The sequence below is a fragment of the Astatotilapia calliptera genome, unplaced genomic scaffold (genome assembly GCF_900246225.1).
Source record: "Astatotilapia calliptera unplaced genomic scaffold, fAstCal1.2 U_scaffold_120, whole genome shotgun sequence".
Taxonomy (NCBI): Eukaryota; Metazoa; Chordata; class Actinopteri; order Cichliformes; family Cichlidae; genus Astatotilapia; species Astatotilapia calliptera.
The window spans coordinates 1-19,917 of NW_020535642.1; the positions used below are offsets into that span (position 1 = coordinate 1).

At 42.0% G+C, this 19,917-nt stretch overlaps 1 protein-coding gene across 4 annotated transcripts; it reads left to right on the plus strand.

The window, feature by feature from the left end:
- Positions 1-737: 737 nt before the first annotated feature.
- Positions 738-8,073, plus strand: LOC113017429 (protein ABHD18-like). Of its 4 annotated transcripts, none has more exons than XM_026160571.1 (9): positions 738-793; positions 1,199-1,226; positions 1,610-1,748; positions 2,363-2,452; positions 3,035-3,136; positions 3,419-3,618; positions 4,158-4,291; positions 6,406-6,568; positions 7,144-8,073. In XM_026160571.1, exons 1-9 carry the CDS (start codon positions 763-765, stop codon positions 7,199-7,201), a joined length of 945 nt encoding a protein of 314 aa, XP_026016356.1. In that variant the 5' UTR covers positions 738-762; the 3' UTR covers positions 7,202-8,073. The 4 variants fall into 4 exon arrangements, with proteins under 4 accessions (XP_026016356.1, XP_026016358.1, XP_026016355.1 ...); XM_026160573.1 differs by having other exon boundaries at positions 762-793; positions 1,602-1,748; XM_026160570.1 differs by lacking the exon at positions 738-793 and having other exon boundaries at positions 855-1,226.
- Positions 8,074-19,917: the final 11,844 nt, after the last annotated feature.

Sequence of the window (19,917 nt, forward strand, 5' to 3'; positions counted from 1 at the left end):
TCATTGAGTGGGTGAAAAACTAAGTAGGCTTTAGCAGTTGTTAGTTTTGGAGCATTAAGGTGTCGATAACACCAAGGAGGAAAGACCAGCAGCCATCTGCCTCCATTCCGACTACAGTGAGCACAAAGTGGAGGGGGTATGATCTGTTCTGCATCGATACACAAAGACCCCAGGACCACCCACTCCTCTGTATGACCAAACATTAACTGAAATGTGAGGCTGTGTGTCCAGCAGCTGAAGCCTGACCACAGCTGCTCATTGCGCAGAACAATGATCCCATCCACAGAAGCAGTCTTGTAACAGACGAGCTGAAATGACCCGTCACAGTCCAGACCCCGGGATCAACTCCAGTCCCTGACTTATAGAGGAAGAGTGTCGATGTTTTAGTGCTGTTGTTCATTTTGAGGTCATATTGCATAATTATAGAAGCTGTAGGGACCAGATGATTCCTCAGACCAGACTTGTGCTGTGTTTTTTGACATTACTGCAAGAAATCCTCCCCAAGAAGTTTGAGCAGCAGACTTTGGTCAAGGTCCAGATTTATGTGAGCAGAGAAACGCGTCAGACGAAGAAGATTTAATAAATAAATGGTGTCAAATGTGTGGTAACTCTGGAAAACTGACCCCAACAATTGATTAGGATCCAGGAGCTGTGTTGATGACCTTTTTGCGAATGCTGTTTCTGTCCTTGTGTTTCTATGGACCTGTAGTTTTCTGGCGTCGGCGGACCCTGATGGCTTCGGCCCATGATCAAGAGGCAGGAATGGCGTCATTACTTCTGGAGAACCCTTATTATATCCCTTCTGTTGTCTTCAACAACAACATCGGTTTGTTGTTAACTTTCTGTCAAAGTAACTCACGACAAACATGGAAACTCAGTCAGCGAGTGTACAAACCAGTACGATGGCTGTCGCCGCTGCTGCTGATGAAACAAGCACATGACGAACATGCTGTGGAAAGTTCCCGTAATAACCTGTTTGTAAACAGAGTGTGCACTACCAGCCACCTGTTCAGACACATATTCATAGAGCACTTCTGTTACAGACGCACTTGGATGCATCGATTCACGATCCTGCCCGAGGACACTTGTAGATCAGAGGAGCTGGGAATCGATCCAGTGACCTGATTAGAAGACAGCTGTGTCATGTTGTTGTTTTTATTTAATGTCTGCTACGAACGTTCCTTGACTGATGCTTCACATGGTTATCGAAAACCCAGAGACCAACTGTAAGTTGACTTGATCGATTAAAACCAGTTTGGAAAATTTAGTCGATTTAAAAAAAGTGATTTTTAACTTTGTGACAAAGATTCTCATTTAGTTTTCATGTTTGCAACAAGAAGGAGAAAAGAGGCAGAAACGTCTTCGATGTTTCCAAATCAGACTTATGGGCTGATTCAAACACCTGTTGGCTTTATTTACGTTTTAAATGCAAGGCTGTCGTTTTCAAGCATCGTTTGTTTCTAAACTGATTCATTTGACAAAGCGAGACTGTGTGAGACGCACTGAGCTGTTGGATGTTGTTATAGAAACAGACTTCACGGCTCGATTTTTCTCAAAGGTCAAATGAACGTATCGTAAATTGAATATAGATATCATTTGAGTGTTTTAGACGATCCAGTCTAAAAAATGTGTCGGACCTGTTTGTGATGGGCGGGGCTTTGATCCTGGAATCAACAGTCCTGCTTCGCTGGCTGGAGAGAGAAGGATACTGGCCCCTGGGAATGACGGGCATCTCTATGGGAGGATATGTGAGTCAAAGAAACTTGTCAAATAACATTTTACCACTAAATGTTTAGTTGTCGATCTTGTTATACGAGAGAGCAGCATCTTATTCCAACTTTGTTTTATTGATTTCAGCCACGACATACAAAGTTAGCAACAGCAAACCCCCATCCGAATTCTCCCCCTACCAGGTCCACACGAGACAAGACGCCGCAGAGATCCAGTCTCAACACCCATACACACAACAAGCATAACAAGAAGGACCAAACTAAACAAAAGGAGAAAAAAATAAAGTAAAAATAAGATCAAATAAAAAACACCAAACTTATGATGTCGCCTCGCTCAGTTCACTTCAGTCTCAGGAAGTAAAGTGATGGTGTCCACCAGTAAGAGACATGATTTCCAGGTTTTGTTACATTTCCTAATAAAACCTTTGAGAGAGAATCTAAGTTTAAGTTAAAGAGTACGTCCCCCACCCAATGGGCTCATGTTGGGGGTGGGGAAGCTTCCACTTCAACAGAACAAGCCTCCGAGTTCGTAAAGTGGGACAGAGCAGCATCTTGGTTTCATTTGGGGAAAGAAACTTGCAAGCCCAGTGTTATCTCTCTAAAGTGTGTCACTTGTGTGTCTTTGTGTCCAGATGGCGTCCCTGGCAGTGACCAACTGGCCCAAACCCATCCCTCTAATTCCCTGTTTGTCCTGGTCCACAGCCTCCAGTGTGTTCACCACGGTCAGGAGCAGTTCTACCTGCTGTACATCTATAAGGACACATTCACTTATTATTGCTTTCATACTGTTTCTGCCTGCAAAGCTGCTGTTACTGATCCAATACTAGTGTTAAATTCATGGTTCAGAGTCTGAGTGCAGCTGAAACTGGGAGTCAAATTGTTTCAGTTTGTCAAAATCAGATAAGACTGTTGATACTCAGTCTGGCTGAGCTGACATTTATTGATCTTTCAGGAGTTTATTTGTGGTGAAGACTTTAAAGTGGAATAAAATATTAATATATAAATTTTTTATAGCACTTTTTTGGGCGTGGTCGATTTGTGGCTCTAAGCCCGATAGTGTATGCATTTTTCTAGGACCCTCCAGGGGTTAAAGTTGTATGTTTATCTGCATTTTGATCATTTCTTGAGCAGGAGGAACAGTTAATGACTGAAAAATGTGCGTGTGTGTGTGTGTGTGTGTGTCTGTGTGCATGTGTGCGTGTGTGTGTGTGTGTGTGTGTGTGTGTGTCTGCATGTGTGCGTGCGTGTCTGCATGTATGTGTGTGTGTGTGTGTGTGTGTGTGTGTGTGTGTGTGTGTGTGCAGGGTGTGCTGAGTAAAGCAGTGAACTGGACACAGCTGGAGAAGCAATATGCAATTAATTCACGGTATGAAGAGGAGATCATCAAGCTGCTGGAGTACTGTGGGGTAAGTGTTCCTGCAGTTTCACAGGAGTACAGAATATTACTCGGATTACTTTCACAACTGTACGAGTACAACTGACTGGAGAAAGTACCCGTGTCTTCCTTTCATCACTCCCTCTGCACACACTAATACGCTGGTAAAATGTTTTTTGCAAAGATTGAATTTTTCTTTGTTTACTAAAAGAAGAAGTTAAGTGTGAAACTGTGCTTGTTGTGTTTTTGGTCTTGTGTCATACGTGTAACACATGCATGACTACATCTTTTGCTGCGTGTCCACTGCTGGTAGGCTGATTCCTTTAAGATGGGTCCCAAACTTGTAACGAATGTGGACGAGCATTTCCACGAGCTGTCTGAAGACCACAAACTGTCAGTGAGCCAGTGCAGCAGAGTGGACGGAGGACGTGACTGTGGTGGGGCCACAGACGGAGCAGAGCATCTGTTGTCACTGGGGAGCAGTGTTGGAGCAAGCTTCGAAACTCTGCCAACGTGAGTGTTCGATCACTACACCTGCTGATGCGTTGGAATGTTTATAACATTTGAAACTCGTGTGTAATCACACATTAATGCTGCATTGTAAGAGTACAGGTGTTTTAAGACTTGCTGTCGAACATCTGGTTGAGCATCTGTTGCATGTTTCAAACAGTGCACAGTAACATGCAATTTTCCATCAGTATAAACCTGTTACGGTTACAGTATCAACAAACATGGACGTCCAGTATCGTGCAAAAGTCTTGAGCCATTTCCATTTTCCTGTTTTGCTAGGAAAATGTGAAAAAGGGTCAGACATGTGAAATGCATTAACTTAATAGTATACAGTGCACTGTAGTATACAGTGGGGAAAATAATAACTTGATCAAGTGTGCCAAGCTTCTGCAGGCAGGTTCCACAGCCACAAACATTTGACCGAAGGATGCAAAGAAGCTGTGAAAGTAATATCGATAATGGAATAAGAATAAGCAAGTCTTATCCCCAGTGAGAATGTTTCATTATTAAGGGACATAAAACCGTTTCTTCTGTCTCCTCAGAGCTCTTGGTGGATATAACGCACACGGGAGAAGGACGGATCCCGCCGAATGTTGTCGTCCATCTTTACACAAAGAATCTATAAGTTTCATGAAGGCAGTGATGGATGAGTGCACACACATGGCCAACTTCTCTGGTGAGTGCTGCAGTGAATGATTACACCTCTGCTTAAAGAAGAACAAGCGAAGAATCACAACACTGAATTAATCCCTGTGGTCAGAGTTGCTCCCGGACATGAAGAACAGTAACTGGATAATACAACATATTACAAAGTTACAAAATATATATACAAGTAGGGATGGGTACCGGTGTCCTGACATAAACGGTAGTAACCAGACCGAAAAGCAGCGCACATTTCGGTGCTTTATTTCGGTGCTTTTTTTTCCTGAGCTGTGATACACTTCTAGCCAATCATTTTACGTTTCCGAGGATAGTAGGCGGGGCCAGGTACGTACGTTCTTTTAGAGCAGAGCAACAGATTAAAAATGCCCAAGGCGAAGCGGTCAAAGTCTGGCTGTACTTCACAGCAAAATATGCAAACTCAGCAACAACAAGTGCTTTAAGCTGATACTGTGATACTGTCAAAGGAGGTAACAACTCAAATCTGATGAAACACCTGGCGACGCATAGCGGTTTTTTTTAAAAGCCCAGAAATGCGCCGTATTTGATAGCTTGCTGCGAGACCTCACACATCTACTGCGGGTGGGTTGCCTGTTATGCAACATCCCCCAAAACACGAAGAGGAGAGTCCTGGCCCCTAGCCCTGCCAGTATAGCAGAAATGATGAGGATGATGATGCAGCAGCAGCCGTTCTTCTCTGCGTGAGTAACTTCATGTTGTTCGTGTGTAATTTACGTTGAGTAGGCTAACCACGTTATTACATTAATGCATGTAAGGTGAACTAGCAAACATCATCATAGCTACATGCAGCTGTCTTCTTGTTTGATGGCAGATACTCCCTTCATCCTGGCCAAAAAGGCTAAAATGACCAAAGAAAAAGTGGAAAACAGTTAAACATGAGAGGTTTAGGACAAAGTTTGTGTTTTCCATTGTTTAAGCACTGCTTCCAGCCAAGAGTGATGCCATATATGCCCCATAGCTGCAGAAAAGGCTAACATTGTTATCTTTTTACAAAAAACAGCTGAACATGAGAGGACCAATTTTGTGTTCTCCATTCTTTAAGCACCGTTTGAGCACCGGCACCGTTTCAAAAGTACCGATTTGGCACCGGTATCGGATAAAACCTAAACGATACCCATCCCTATATACAAGTATATTCTACACATGCCAGTATATAACACAAATGTATATGGTTGTTGTCAGCAGCACATCACAGCCGTCAGAAATGGTTTTGACCAATAAGGTTGCAGGTGGTGTCGTTACAGTTGGCGGTGATACTAAAGAGCTGATGCTGTGATAAAAGCGTTGGCTGCTGACGTTTGATGAATTGAAGGTCGTGATGGTCATACTGGTTTGTTTGTTGCCATTAAAGTGTGGATACTGGAGCATGGCACAATGAGTGAGACTACTGACGCCAAAACAGAAAGATGGACAATGACACCACGAAGGCGTTGGCTTGTAAAATTGAAACCGTATAGAAGGAATATCAGCCAAGTGTGGAAAGAATTAAGAGACTCGCAACAAGCTGATGAAAAACGATGTTCTCCTCAGATCAGAGAAACTCAGCACCGTCTTTTTCGCACCTGTAGAGCCTTTGTTTAATCTGCTTTTACACAGGAAGTGTCAGTTTTCTGCTCGTTGCTAAAATAGAGACTTGTCCCACCTGTGTCCTCGCTCCTTGGGCCGTATGTAGACAGTTCCTTACGAGCTCTTTTGTCTCTGTTACTTGAACAGTACACAATCTCCAGCGTGATTATTTTTACTTTTAATATTGTGTTCAAAGGATTTATTGAATGTTTGATACTGATACACCATCAAAAGGCACAGAAGATCAGTTCTGCTGCTGGATGAACGACACAGGGATTGTAATCATTCTCCAGGATTGTCATTGTGAAGCTAGAACACTGTGAGGGAAATAGGATGAGCTTCGTCCTGGCTTATACAAGAAGGTGTGAGGTGAGAGGAGGCACAGGTCACTGCAGAGGACCCAGCTGATCTTCAGTCATGTTTAACAGCTCACTGTTCCTGCTGTGTCTACCACCCTCTTCTGGCAGAAAAGATTTGCATGTGTTTTGCACAAAAGTGAAAGAATGTTGTGTAGATGTCCCTGTGTTTCCCTCTCTGCTGCAGTTCCTGTAGATACCAGTCTCATCGTTGTCGTCCAGGCCAAAGAGGATGCATATGTGCCCCGAACAGGAGTCCTGAGTCTGCAGGAGATCTGGCCAGGCTGTGAAGTCAGATATCTGAGAGGAGGACACATCAGTGCATACCTATTTAAACAGAATATATTCAGGTAAAGTTATAGTGTCGAAAATGATCCAAAAGATGTTTTTTAAGTTTCTCATTTATGCCTAATTAAACTATACTCACACAAAAACATGCTAAATCTGAGAACACACACAATCCATATTTATCTGCTCTATTCTACAAGCTCTAGTTTTGAAACGTTGCTGTTTTATAGCAGAAAGTTGACATTAGTAACAATACAATGAGCGTCATGGACCAGAGCGTCCTTCATTATGAATATGAATTTAGACTAGATGTCAATGCCTGAATGATGTCTCCACTGTACCAAATATGACGTCAAATTCAAAGAAAGTCTAGAAATTGTTCACAGGAGCCAAAGTTGTTTGTAGAAGTGTCACAGCTGCACTTCCTGGTTCAGGCGTGGTACATATAGACAGATAACTGGCTGTGGACGGTTTAACATGTCTGAGAATGTTCGTTAAACTGTGGCTGTTGTCTGGTTAATCTGATGTTAGAGTTGGGCCACCCTCACAGTATTTCACACATTTCATCATTTTTACGTATATGATTTGTTTGTCATGGACAGCTTTGCTACGTTAACGTTACCTGTTTCATTTCCAGACAGGCCATATATGATGCCTTTGACAGATTCTGCGTGAAGTATCCCAACCTGCACTAGCCACTGGAGCCAGGCTGGACGTTTGCCTTCACCACTCTCAGTGTGGCAGCTGAGATCTTTCCTTGTGAGGCACGTGTGACATTTACAGGGTAGCCTCAGAGAAGGTGGAGCTGAGCACGCCTCTTCCTGTTTGTATAAGGCTGTGTGATCTAGGTGTGCGACAAACCTCGCCGTGCATAACTGAAACTGTAGCAGTTTAAAATGTTGTTATGTGCTGTGAAAGAAACATCCGGGTGTCTAGCTTCAGTTTGATAACTGCTGGTGATCATTGATAGCACTGTGTGCAGCTTTTATTGCTCCTGTATCACCAGGCTGCAGGTGTCCTGCTGTTTTCCACTTCTCTTCCTTATCTGACACAACCTTGGATGTGATACTCGAGCCCGAGCCATTCCATATGAAATCACAGAGCTTCCTCAGAACTGACCAGTTTATGTTGGACTGACTTTAGCATATTTGATGAAACCATGAAAGATTCTTACTGAAATTGTGACGGTTGTACAGGTCCCTGAAATTCTTAGGAGCTGGTTGAAATCTGGCTCTTTTTTATTTTGATGCTGACGCTTAAATGTTCGATGATCACATGAACTTTTCTGGGCTGAAAGAAACGTTGAGTACGAGATGTGGGATAAAACACCGGGGGGACGCCGCTCGATCGCTTCTCCCTGGAATGTTGTCCTGATGTCACATGAATCAAATTTAAAGGAGGCTGAAGTAAATGTTAAATCACAACAAAGTTTGATGGTAATGAAAGTCGAAGCTTTGTCCTGTGTCCACTGTGACTGGTGGACTTTGAGGTTAACTGGCTTCACTGTGTTTGCTGTGCTGCTCACATGTAAAGTGGAAACAAATAAATCTCCTTTCTGACAGTTTCAGCACATTTCTTCTTCTCTTAGCTGCTCCTATCTGTATGTTTCAGCCTGTATTTCTGTAAGAACTATAACAGTGTGGACAGCAGGACCCTATGATTGTCTGTTATTAACAGTATTGAGTCTGAACTCTGTGGGAAGAACATTGTTATTCAATATTTAACCCCAGTGCGTGCATTATGATAGAAATGGACAATGAACAGGACGCTGGACGCTCCTTAGAGGCACAGGCTGACACTCGATGATGTCTCAGACAAATCTGTGCTATGGAAACAAAGATCGGCATCATTCACTTTCAAATCAGCACATTTTTGGAACATTTCCTCCGATTTCAATGTCTGAAAAAGGACTAAAAGTGGGTGGAGGGACCATTTTAAAAACATATATAAAAGTATTTAAAGCAGAAAATTCACATTGTTATGAATATAAACATTTTCTACCGTATAATTTTCCTACCATGTTGGAGCAGGAGGGTGGGTGACCCACCATCCTGTATTTGGACCTACTACATCAGAGCATCTGCGTTAAAATAGTGATGTCGCTCTATAATGAGTGACTTTGAGTTTAGTGAAAGAAATGTTCATTGTGTGGATGCTTTAAGCATCCACACTATTGAGTTCCTCTTGGGACTTCCGTACACTTTTTGGCACTTAACTACTTCCACAATTTTCAGCCGATTTTTACCGTTCAAATTTTAAAATATTCTGCTATTTCTGCTAATTCCTGCTATGTCTTTTGGTATTTTTCACTATTATACTTTTTAAAATATTAAGCTTAATTTGTCCCATTGAAATGAATGGGAAACTTCTGCAATTCTGCTAAAATTTGCTTGTTTCTGAAACTTAACTACTTCCTCATATTTTCACGTAGAACAACCATTCAAACTTTAAAATGTTCTCAAATTATTGGGCTATTCAGGTATGATTCAGCTTTTTCAAATCTTCTACTGTTTTACTTTTATGCCTCTTAAAGTTTTCAGTTGCAAAATTGTGATTTTTCACAAAATACATGCGTTGTTATGGTTGCTATGCACTTGGCTTCCAGTGTGCCACTGAAGGTTTTGCAGTCTTCTCTTCATGTCCGAACAACTTCTTGCTACTTGCTCAATCTTCACTCAACTTCCACAAATTATACATCAAAACGTAGGTATTTTTGCTGGGTTTCCGAAAATGGTCATTTGTTTGAGGGGAGTCGTCATTATGAGAAATAGACTGCAAAAATCCTGTGTCTCTCTGTGCTGCGTGCACCTGTTTTGGCGGGAAAAAGTGCACAGGCTCTCTGATTGGTGGATTCAAATTCAGCAGCTCCAAGGCTGCTTGACTGAGCTAGAAACTTACTTCTCTGTGTGTGTGTGTGTGTGTGTGTGTGTGTGAGAGAGAGAGAGAGAGAGGAAGCCTTTTTACGGGATGATCTCATTGTAAGATTCAAATTCAATATATTTAGACTGGTTGACTGAATTGGATCTTGTGTGTGTCTCTCTGTGCATGTGTGTTTCCATATGTGTCCATATTTGTGATTGTGTGGCTGTTATATTTTTTTTTGCCAATTTTTTTTCATTTAACAAGTATATTTGAGGGACCCTCAGCATGTTCAGCATTTTTTCAGCTGTCCATTTTGCTTTTCCAATTTTTCTGTTTAAGTTATTACTATTGTGCTAAATCATACTATTTCTGCTATTTTATAAGATTTGTGCTAAATATAGTATTTCTGTCAAATTATAGTATTTGTGCTAAAACATAGTATTGATTTAAAATTACAATATTCATAGTTCATCACAGTGTCTCTGGTAAATCACAGTATTTCTGCTCTGTTGTACTATTTTTCTAAATCATAGTGTTTCTGTAATGCTTAAGTATTTTTGGCTAAATATATTCTTTCTGTTATCTTATACTATTTCTCCTAAATTCTTGTATTTTTGAGAAGTTATCATGTTTCTGGTAAGTTACAATATTTCTGCTAAGTTCTGCTATGCTATTATATTTCTGCCAAGTATTATGTTTCCTCTAAGATATTGCAGTTCTGCTAAGTTATTCCATTTTAGCAAAGTTCCTTTGCTTCTGCAAAGTTTGTACAATTTCTGCAACTTTTCAGCTTTTTCAGCTACTTTTTGCATACAGCTTCAGCTTTAAAGCATCCACACTGCATTTTCGCAGGAAATGCAAATCTTTCTAGTTCTAATTGTAATTATGAACTATGTGCAGATATTCTTGATGCCATTACAACTGCTGAGCAGTACAGGCAATGTTTAAATCGCCACGCCTCACTGGAAGTGTTTTATTTGTGTTTTCTTTTAAGTGCTTCACATGTTAACTGTGTTGTGTTTCATACATGACTTCTGTTGTGTTGTTTCTTAGAGTTCTCGTTTCTACACTGTGAAGCCTGCATCAGCATTAAAGGATTTCTTCAGCCTGCTCGAGCTGCAGGTTCTTGCTTGGCAATAATAATCTTATGGTCGCCCGCTCGCTGTGTGTGCAGTTTCTTTCTCACAGGTCATCACTGGAGTGAATACTCACTCACTAAAGTGCGTGGACGGGTGTTTATGTGTATCATAGCTTTCAGTTATAAACCACAGACTTTATAATGAAGCAGCTTCTCTGGTTGAATCCTGTCATCCTCCTGAGGTATCAGACTTCTCCAGAGAGCCGCTGTCTTACAGCCTCCGACTACCTACGTGGTCTCCGTTAGGGGGGGCAGAAGAGGCCCCAGCCCTCCATGCACCAACAATCTGCAACAGCTGATCCCGGGAAACACAGACGTTCCCAGCATAGAGACAGAACCTGTCCACTGTGATCTTAGTGTGTGCAGTACTGCAGATTGTGGGATAGATGTGATACCAAGTAAATGTATGGCCAGTATTGCTGATACCAATGCTGATACTATAAAAACAGCTTATGCAGGGGAGAGCAGTGTATCATAACTTATGACATGAATCATAAGTTTGCAACTTCTGCAGACGTTTTTAATGAATCACTGTGATTCTGCAACACTGAGTTAATAAACACACCTGTGAGCTTTTCATTTTAAACTTTTTGTAGACCTGAAAGGTCCGTGTGCCTGTCTGCAGAGCACAGTGTATGAAATGTGCCTGAGACCTGATAATATTGCCTTAACTGTTCACCAAAGCCTGCTGTATGTGACAGTGAAAGAATGATATCGATGCTCCAAATAGATTTAGACTTACAAACCGTTGTTTGAGGGCAAGTCAAGGCAGTTCACCTCTACTCAGTTATGGTGCATTATAAGCCATATATCTTTAATAATTCATATTTTAATTATGAACTATCAACACTTGAAGATGCCCCCATCTCCTCTGAACAGAACGGTCTAAGAATGACCGCTCCAGCCCCTACGGTTAGGAAATTATGGCCATTGGTTCGAGGGGAATCCATAAAACCAGGAAGATTCAAATTGAATATTCAGAGTGGTTGACTGACATCCTGTGTGTCTCTGTGCATTTGTGTTTCCATATGTGCTCATATTTCTAATTGTGTGTATCTGCTGGCTGTTCTTTTGTGCGTTTTTAACATTTCTGCCAGTTTTTCACAGTTGAACAACAAGTAGTTTTGAGTTATTTGACTTATTCAGCTTTTTTCAGCTGCTCATTTTCCAATATTTCTGCTTAAGTTGTTACTTTTCTGCTGAATTGTCGTGTTTCTGCTCTGTTTTAGTTATTATGTTTCTCTTAAGTCACGATATTTTTCAATATTCAAAATGAGCAGATCCAGTTTCACTGGCATAGATACACACAGGCCACACGCTTAATAGTCCCTGTTCACTCTATGCTCTGTGTGTGCGTGTCCTAAATTAAAGGTAAGAACACACACTCTGACACACGGATGCAAATATAAGTCATCTTTATTTATATAGCACATTTAAAAGACATCAAGTGTCGGCCAAAGTGCTGAACAGAGGGATGATATGGTGAAAAGAATTAAAATAGATAAGATGAAAACATCATAGAAACAGTGAGACATCCGTATATGTTTGTAAAAAAATATGTGTACATGCAAATATGCACATATACAAAAATGTACACATTCACACTCAAGCACACATATGTGAACTTAAACTACACGTACACGTGTCTACACATGCAAACATCATCCAATGAGATAAAAGAGCAGAATAGCTGAAACACAATAACAGAGGTGTCAGAGAGATCCTTGGAAAATAGGAGGGGCTTCAGATTGGATTTGAAGACTTCCAAGGATGGAGAGGATTTCATGAAAGGGGGACGACAGCAATGGAGAAAGCTGTCATCTCTAGATTTGAACTGTGAGCGTGGAAGTAATGACAGCATGTGACTGGAGGAGCGCAGAGTTCGAGTGGGGCGGTGTGGGCTGAGAAGACCTGAAATGTAACCTGGAGCCATAATAATAAACGCACACGCATGCGTCTTCAGCATTACTGGGTTTCTGCAGCTCCTGGTTTCCTGTTTAATACATTCACACAAGCAATCAAACGCTATGAATCCTTCCACAATGTTCGCAGTCACTTTGTAAAAGTTGTACAAAGGCAGTCACGGATCAGCACTATAACATTTTGACAATAAATTGTATTTGAATCAAACTGTTGCCTGTAGCCTAAATACGTCTCTGTACCTGAATAGAACTAAAGATTTTCTCGTAGGGTTAATGACACGTCTACCAACTATTTCACGTCCACATTGCTGCTGAGAGTTACTCCAAAAACTTCCTTTAGTGGCTCTTCATCAGAATATTTACTTAGTTGTTGACATGAAAATCAGTCATTGTGTATTTTGAACACCTAAACTTCAGTGCGATGCCATTATCCTGCCAAACAACATCAAAGTCTCTAAAAAGGTAAGTATTGAGCAGCATCCTTTTTTATGGAAGAGGAAGGAAAAGTCATGTTTATTATTATTCTCATATTACACAGGCGGTGCTGACTGAACAGGCTCAGGCTGAAGCAGTGCAGATCCTGGCCTATTTTCAAGTACCATTAAAGTTCTCACGTGTATAAATCTCTCCATTAGATGTCAGTAGACGGCAGATTGCAGTCAGTGCAGTCACTTCTCTTATCCCTCCTGACTCAAGAGCATAAAGCGATCTACGTTAGCTCGGGCAATTCTGACGGTCGTCAGTAAATCTTTGTTTAATCTCTTTATTTGCTTTTTGGAGAAGTGAAGGTACAAAAACCTCGTCAATCAAATTTGCTTTGGTGGACAGAAAACAGCCGTTGTAGACTGTCTGGGGTTACCTTTTATAAGTATTGAATTTTCAAAAGTGAAGTCAGTTCTTCTGACCAGGTTCAGACCAGGATGAACACAAGTATGATACTGGACCCACTAGAGAACTGGTCCCAGCTGTGGGTTCACCTCCTCCTGCTGAGCTCATAGGACAGACTGTAATGTAGCATCACGTTCATCGGTCACTCCTGACCTGCTGTGAAGCATGACCAATGTGTAATTAATGACTTCATTATTTGGGGTATTATTGCTATAAAAATAATATTAATAGTATTATTATTATTGTGCTTTAGGCTGCACTGATAATGCAGAGGTCTCTTCTTCCTCTGGGCTGTTTAAAGGGCCAGTTTATCCAAAGCTGTGTATATACCAGCTGCTGTCAGGCTTCAGATGTCTGCATTAGTCCACAGTCCACTGTTTGTAAGCCATTGCTTTACTGCAAAAGTTCCCATCTACTGTAAAGAAATGGAGATAAGCAGGCACATAATATGAAAAGGCATGCTGTAGCTGACTTTGTCTTTTCTGATCCATCGGTTTGTGTGGCTCGTTCCACAGGAGGGACCTAACCCACACTTTATTTACTTATATGATAAGTTTAGTGGAGTGGAGTGCAAAATACACAGTGTTTACTTTTAATTTAACAACATGAAGCTGCATCAAGTTTCCATGGTGACTGCTCAAGAAATTCTGCATTCATAAATAAACATCAGACTGTCAAAAGAGCTCATGTAACAGGGTCATAAATCACATTGTTATAATTACACAAAATGTGTTCTAAACCCCCAAACTGCTCCTTTTATACCTGACTTTTAGGACCTCCAAGCCTGTAGTCATGTTCATTATCAGTTAGAGCCCCTCCTCATTCTTTTCTTCTTCTTCTTTGGTGCAATACTATAAATACAGTGTACCCCTTTTGCCTCTCCCCTTTTCTACAATTCCCCTGTGGGAGAGGTGGGTGTCATTTCTTTCCAACACCTTAAAACACACATAATTCATATTTAGCCACCCTGATGTTTATGATTGCGATTTTAGTTCAGTTATTGTCATTATTAAGCCTGTTTTTGTAAGATGTTATAAGTGTGTAGTATGTGTGTATCATAAATGTGTTTTAGGCGCCATAAATGCTAGCATGAATATATACTCCTTGCTAGCTTGGGAGCTGTGGTGGGTGGAGCTAACCCTCTTCCCCACTGTTTGTATTTGGTCTAGGAGCTGGAGTGGGCAAATTATTTACTTGGAGGTCTTTCTTTCTTTTACCTTTTTTATCAGGTAAAAGATCCTCCACTGGAGTATCCAAGGGGCCCGTCCAGCCATCAGCGTCGCCTGCAGAACAGCAGCCGGTGCCATATGCGCTGGGCATGAATCAAACATTTCTTTGGGGTTACATGTTTTAAATGTTTGATTTTTGGGTGGGGGGAACTGTTACGATTCGGTGTTGTCAGTGTTTTGTTTTAGGCGTGACGGTTATGTTTCCTGGTTTACTTTGAAAGTCTGTCTTATCTCAGTGTGTTCAGGTTACGCTTCCTTGTCTCGTCAGTTCTGATTTGCCCCAGCTGTGTTTCCCTCCTGTTGTCCATTCCCTGATTGCTCCCTCTATGTATTTAAGCCCTGTGTTTCAGTTTGTCAGGGTCGTGATCTTCCCCCCTGGTTGTAAATAGTTTGGTGTTTTGATGCAAATAGTTGTCGATCCTTTCGTTTTGGGATTTTTTTTTTTGTGCAGACCCGTAGTAGTTTTTTTGTTTTGTTTTTTTTCCCTTATTTTTATTTTTTCTGTGTTGCACGCCGGTTGCCTAGGCCGGGGTGTAACACCACCGAACCTCACTGCTGAAGATCTGAGAGATCTTTTGGTGGAGAAGAGCAGGGAGACACTCAGAGAGCAGTGAGTTACTGTCACACCTGAAAGTCTGTTTGTGATGACGTGTAAAACCTCTGCTTTGCTTTCTTTTGAAGGCTGTGGGAGTTTGAGTTAGAGGGTTTTGACGAAGAGGAAGCCAAACCTCTTCTAAGGCTGGTAAGACGAGAAAACCCACAAGACTTTTTCGTTATGTGCACATAACCTTTAAACATAAGCGCACTGTAAATGTGTTTTCTGTTTCAGGTGTGGGCGGTGAACGTCAGCAATAAAATGAGGGACGTTGAATTTGAAGCCAGGATGCTTCTTCAGTTCCCAGAGGCCGTACCTCCTAAATTTCAGTGAGTCACATGTATACAGTCATTAACCCTGTAAGACCCAACCCATCAAACAGCCAGAGAATTCAGATTCTTTGGAACTGAGATGTTTATTAACCCTTTAAACAAAAGCCACAAATTAGTTCTTTGCTATGTCATGTTGTGTATGATTTACTTTTATTGTGTATTTATTTTTTGTATCACAGTTGATACACTGGGTGTTTTTGGCAACTTTTTGTTAACGACAATGTTAACTTTAGACTAAAAAAGAGTTTTGTCCACAACATTTAGAAATTATAGCAAGTATTGATCATGTTGATGAGATCGAGGTCTCAGAAACTCATGTATGATACAAAGGCGGTTACAGGGTTAACAGTCCAGCTACAGTGTTTCAATATTTAAATGATGCTTTGAATATGTTTAACAGATACCTCTTATCATGTTTTTCTACAGAGCACCTAAACTCCTCCGCGTGGTGAAGGATTACGTTGAAATCCTGAAAAAGAAGCAGCAGGAACAGCATAACAGCAAACTGCTCACCGCGCAGGAGGTAGTGGTCGAGGTAGTTCCCCGCATTCTCCAGGGCTTCTGGGAGCTTCCTCCTCGTCCCCTCCTAAACATGGCCTCCCAGAGTCTAAGTATCCTCTCCACGAGTGTCACCAAGGCCACTTTAGATCGTGTCTCCAGGAGTCTCACGGCGATGGAAACACAGGCCGTCTTCACCCGCTCTATCCGAGACGATATGGTCGACAGCATCCTGACGGAGATCAGGCAGAAATTTCCTGAAGAAATTCTGTCTATCCAAGTTGCAAACTTTGCACCCGTGTTGCTGAAGACCATTGCTGATGTAGCAAGGATCCGGATATGTGAAATCTTTGAGCCCCCTTCAAGTCCTGATGTGAAGAGCACAAATGGAGAGCGCTCCTCTGACGGCCTTTCAATGGCAAATGTTCCACCAGCCGAAGGAGCTCTGTCAGAGAGTGTTCCAGAGCCCGACGCTCCCTGTGAGGAACTTCTTTCTGAAAGGGCATCCAGTCTGAGTACTCGAGACCTTACGATCGAAGGAGCTCTGTCAGAGAGTGTTCCAGAGCCCGACGTTCCCCGTGAGGAACTTCTTTCTGAAAGGGCATCCAGTCTGAGTACTCGAGACCTTACGATCGAAGGAGCTCTGTCAGAGAGTGTTCCAGAGCCCAACGTTCCCCGTGAGGAACTTCTTTCTGAAAGGGCATCCAGTCTGAGTACTCGAGACCTTACGATCGAAGGAGCTCTGTCAGAGAGTGTGCCAGAGCCCGACGCTCCCTGTGAGGAACTTCTTTCTGAAAGGGCATCCAGTCTGAGTACTCGAGACCTTACGATCGAAGGAGCTCTGTCAGAGAGTGTGCCAGAGCCCGACGTTCCCTGTGAGGAACCCTATGGCGAGTCCAAATCCTGTGTTGAAGGTGAAGATCATAAGATCAAAGGATCCTGTTCGGAAATTGGGCCAGTTCCTGATGTTCCCTTTGAGGAACCTTCTCCTGAACCTGAAGCCAGCATGAAGTCAAAGACCGTCAGATCAAGAAGAAGAAAAAGGGCTTCTTCAAAAGACTGAGAAGTCTGTTCTGCTGCTGTTGCAGACCAAAAGTCACCAACTGACACTGAAGCTGTGACCCAGTGTTGGTGTTGCAGTAACTCTAAATATGTAAATATGTTCCTTAATGATTGTTCTTCATGTTTTTGGGGGTTTCTTTAGTTTTCAGTGGGCTGGGTGTTTTTTCTCCTCCTTCTTCTTTACTTGATTCTTGTTCATAGTTCCTGATTTGTTTTCCTAGTTCTTGTTTCTTAGTCTTTAGTTTCTTGAGTCCACCTGAGTTTCCAGCAATAAAAGCTGCCGATTCAAGTTTCATTCCACGTAAGAGTCCTGTGTTTGGGTCCTGCTACCTGCCTGTCACAGCACACCATGACAGAAACTTTATAAACTCATTCATATTTCTACACGAGTCTCCAGCTATGTTAAAGATTTTTTTTCTTTCAAACATTTGTAAGAATCTCTTATGGTTCTCAAAATACTTCCATGAGTCCAGTAAGTGTAGCACAGTAACATATTGATGGTATTATTTTTCATTATTTTTAATGCACTTTGAACTGAAACTGGTATATAAAATGTACTTCCTGTAGAAAATGCAGTGTGAATGCTAATAGCTGAATAGTTTGAGTTGAATTTTTATAATTGCTGAGATTTTTGGTGAAAAACATGTTACAGTTTTTGCCCGTTGCTTGAACACGTTTTGCAAAACGTCGCTCATTGTGCCAAAACTCTAAACAAGTAAACATGACACAACAAAATATACCATTCACATCTGTGCCAAACTGAAACTCTGCTGTCAAAACCTAACATTCCTCTGTCAAATGTAACTCTGTTGACAAAATGACACATACTTGCATCACATGCAGATCAGATCAGGGGGGGACACTAGTCTACTTCATATAAAACACTGCAGTCTTTGATTGTCATTGGTTATTCTGAAGGCACATTTTCAGGAGACACAAACAACCAAAAAAGCAAATAGACCTCAGTATTGTCCACTGCAGCACCATGAATTCAGATCAAGCAAAAACAACATAATACAGTAATAGAAAAAACACTATACTGTACACACAAAACATGACAACTGTGCATACGTGGGCTCATGGATCCCGCCGTCTGTTGGGGTCTGGCCACAGGACCTCATCGACATCGCAAGCAGTGTCTTCTCCCGCTGGGCACCGGGGAAAATATCCTCTTGCATGTCGAAACCATCCATGGATTGCTGTCACCTGACTGTCACCGCAGGCCTGTTCCATTGCCTGCAGAAGAGGCATGCGGGCATGTGGTTGGCGGTCATATACTCGCCATCTCCAAGCCGAAAAAAATCCTCTATACTGTTTAAAAAATGGTGAGTAAGGGGGCAAGTATACCACTTCAAATTGGCTGTGGTTGGAGAACCAGGCCTGGACCAGAGCAGCCGATGGAAACTGACATTATCCCATATTACCACAAACCTGGGCTGATCTGGTCTGTTCTGTACAACTATATCATGGAGAGCATCTAGAAATGTGAGTATATGTTGGCTATTGTATGGACCTTTACATGGACAATACTGTATTGTCATGTAAAGGACAGTTACACGTACCCGTACATATTCAGTTCGGAGTCCTTTGACCCCGTCACTGGTTCTCTCAAATGGGACTCTGTAGAGCTGCTTCATGGTGATGCTGAGTTTTCCCAAGATGCGTGTGATGGTGGTGATGCTCACATGGTTTATGTTGCTGAACACTCGCCTGTCTGCAAGTATTTGCTTTCGTAGCTGGTGGAGACGGATGGCATTGTCTGCCCTCACTAGGTCCACAACGGCGAGTTCCTGCTGTTGTGTGAACAGGCGTTGGCGTCCTCCCCCAGAAGGTCTTCGAGTCATTCTAGAGAAATACAACCACATGCTGTCATCGCTTTGCTTACTTTACTGTATATAGTGTATCATCCACTGTACAACACTGTACTTCAATATAAGTAATCATGCTATGTTTCACAGAAACTACCACTTTGGCTGCAAAAGCAGCATTAGCACCCTGCAGTACCCTGCACACTTGATATGGTGATGTGATATACTGTAGAACAGTGCTATGAAAACCATCTGAGTAGAGTAGAAGGCAGAGAGGTGAAGACAGACCTGCTTTCTAGTCTGAATGTTCTTATTACAGATGCCACTGTGAAGCAGCTTCGATGTGGGTGGACTCTCTGCCCAGCTTCCCTCATAGTCAGGCCGTGGTTGATGACATGGTCCACCAAAGTTGCTCTTATATCATCAGAAATATGGGTCCGTGCATGGCCTCTTCGACGACGACGACGACGACGACGACGACGACGACGACGACGACGACGACGACGACGACCTCCTCCTCCTCCTCCTCCTCTTCCTCTCCCTCCATCCATGCTTGCAAAGTTCTTGAATTGGCTAAACTGAGGGCTTTTTGTAGTTGGCTAATTGGTGTTCAGTTTTGCAGGTAAGTGCCTTCAGGTGTGTATTGAGTGGTCGCAATTACCCGATGTGTTTTGTATTTTGGATACATGTGTTTTCCAAATGGCACCCTGAAATTTCATTTTGTGAACGAAGTGTCTTATGTATGAAATAGAGTGTAGTATGCAGGACCATGTGTGTTGCATAATTGCAACTAGGGTGCAAAGCAGCGCTTTTGTTTAAGGTATGAGTACATGTGTTTGAGGTATGGTAACAAAAGCTTCAAGTTGTGTTACTTTAGTCTAAGCATGGCTTTATAGTGTTCAAGCAACGGGCAACAACTGTAAATGGGCTGAAATACAGCGAAACATTCACCTGACAGCCAAAGCACAGAACTGAAATTCACACAGAAGAACTTTGAAACCAGCTGAACAGCTTGAAAACGTACATAAGAAAAACTGTCTACTGGTAAAAGAAAAATTAGAACTAGAACACATCTGA

Excerpts from the sequence above, each read along its gene's own strand:
- LOC113017429 (XM_026160570.1), top strand. The coding sequence starts at position 1,144 with ATGTTGTTGTTTTTATTTAATGTCTGCTACGAACGTTCCTTGACTGAT. Across the intron at positions 2,453-3,034 it reads CCTCCAGTGTGTTCACCACG|GGTGTGCTGAGTAAAGCAGT; the intron begins GTCAGGAGCAGT and ends GTGTGTGTGCAG. Across the intron at positions 4,292-6,405 it reads ACACATGGCCAACTTCTCTG|TTCCTGTAGATACCAGTCTC; the intron begins GTGAGTGCTGCA and ends TCTCTGCTGCAG.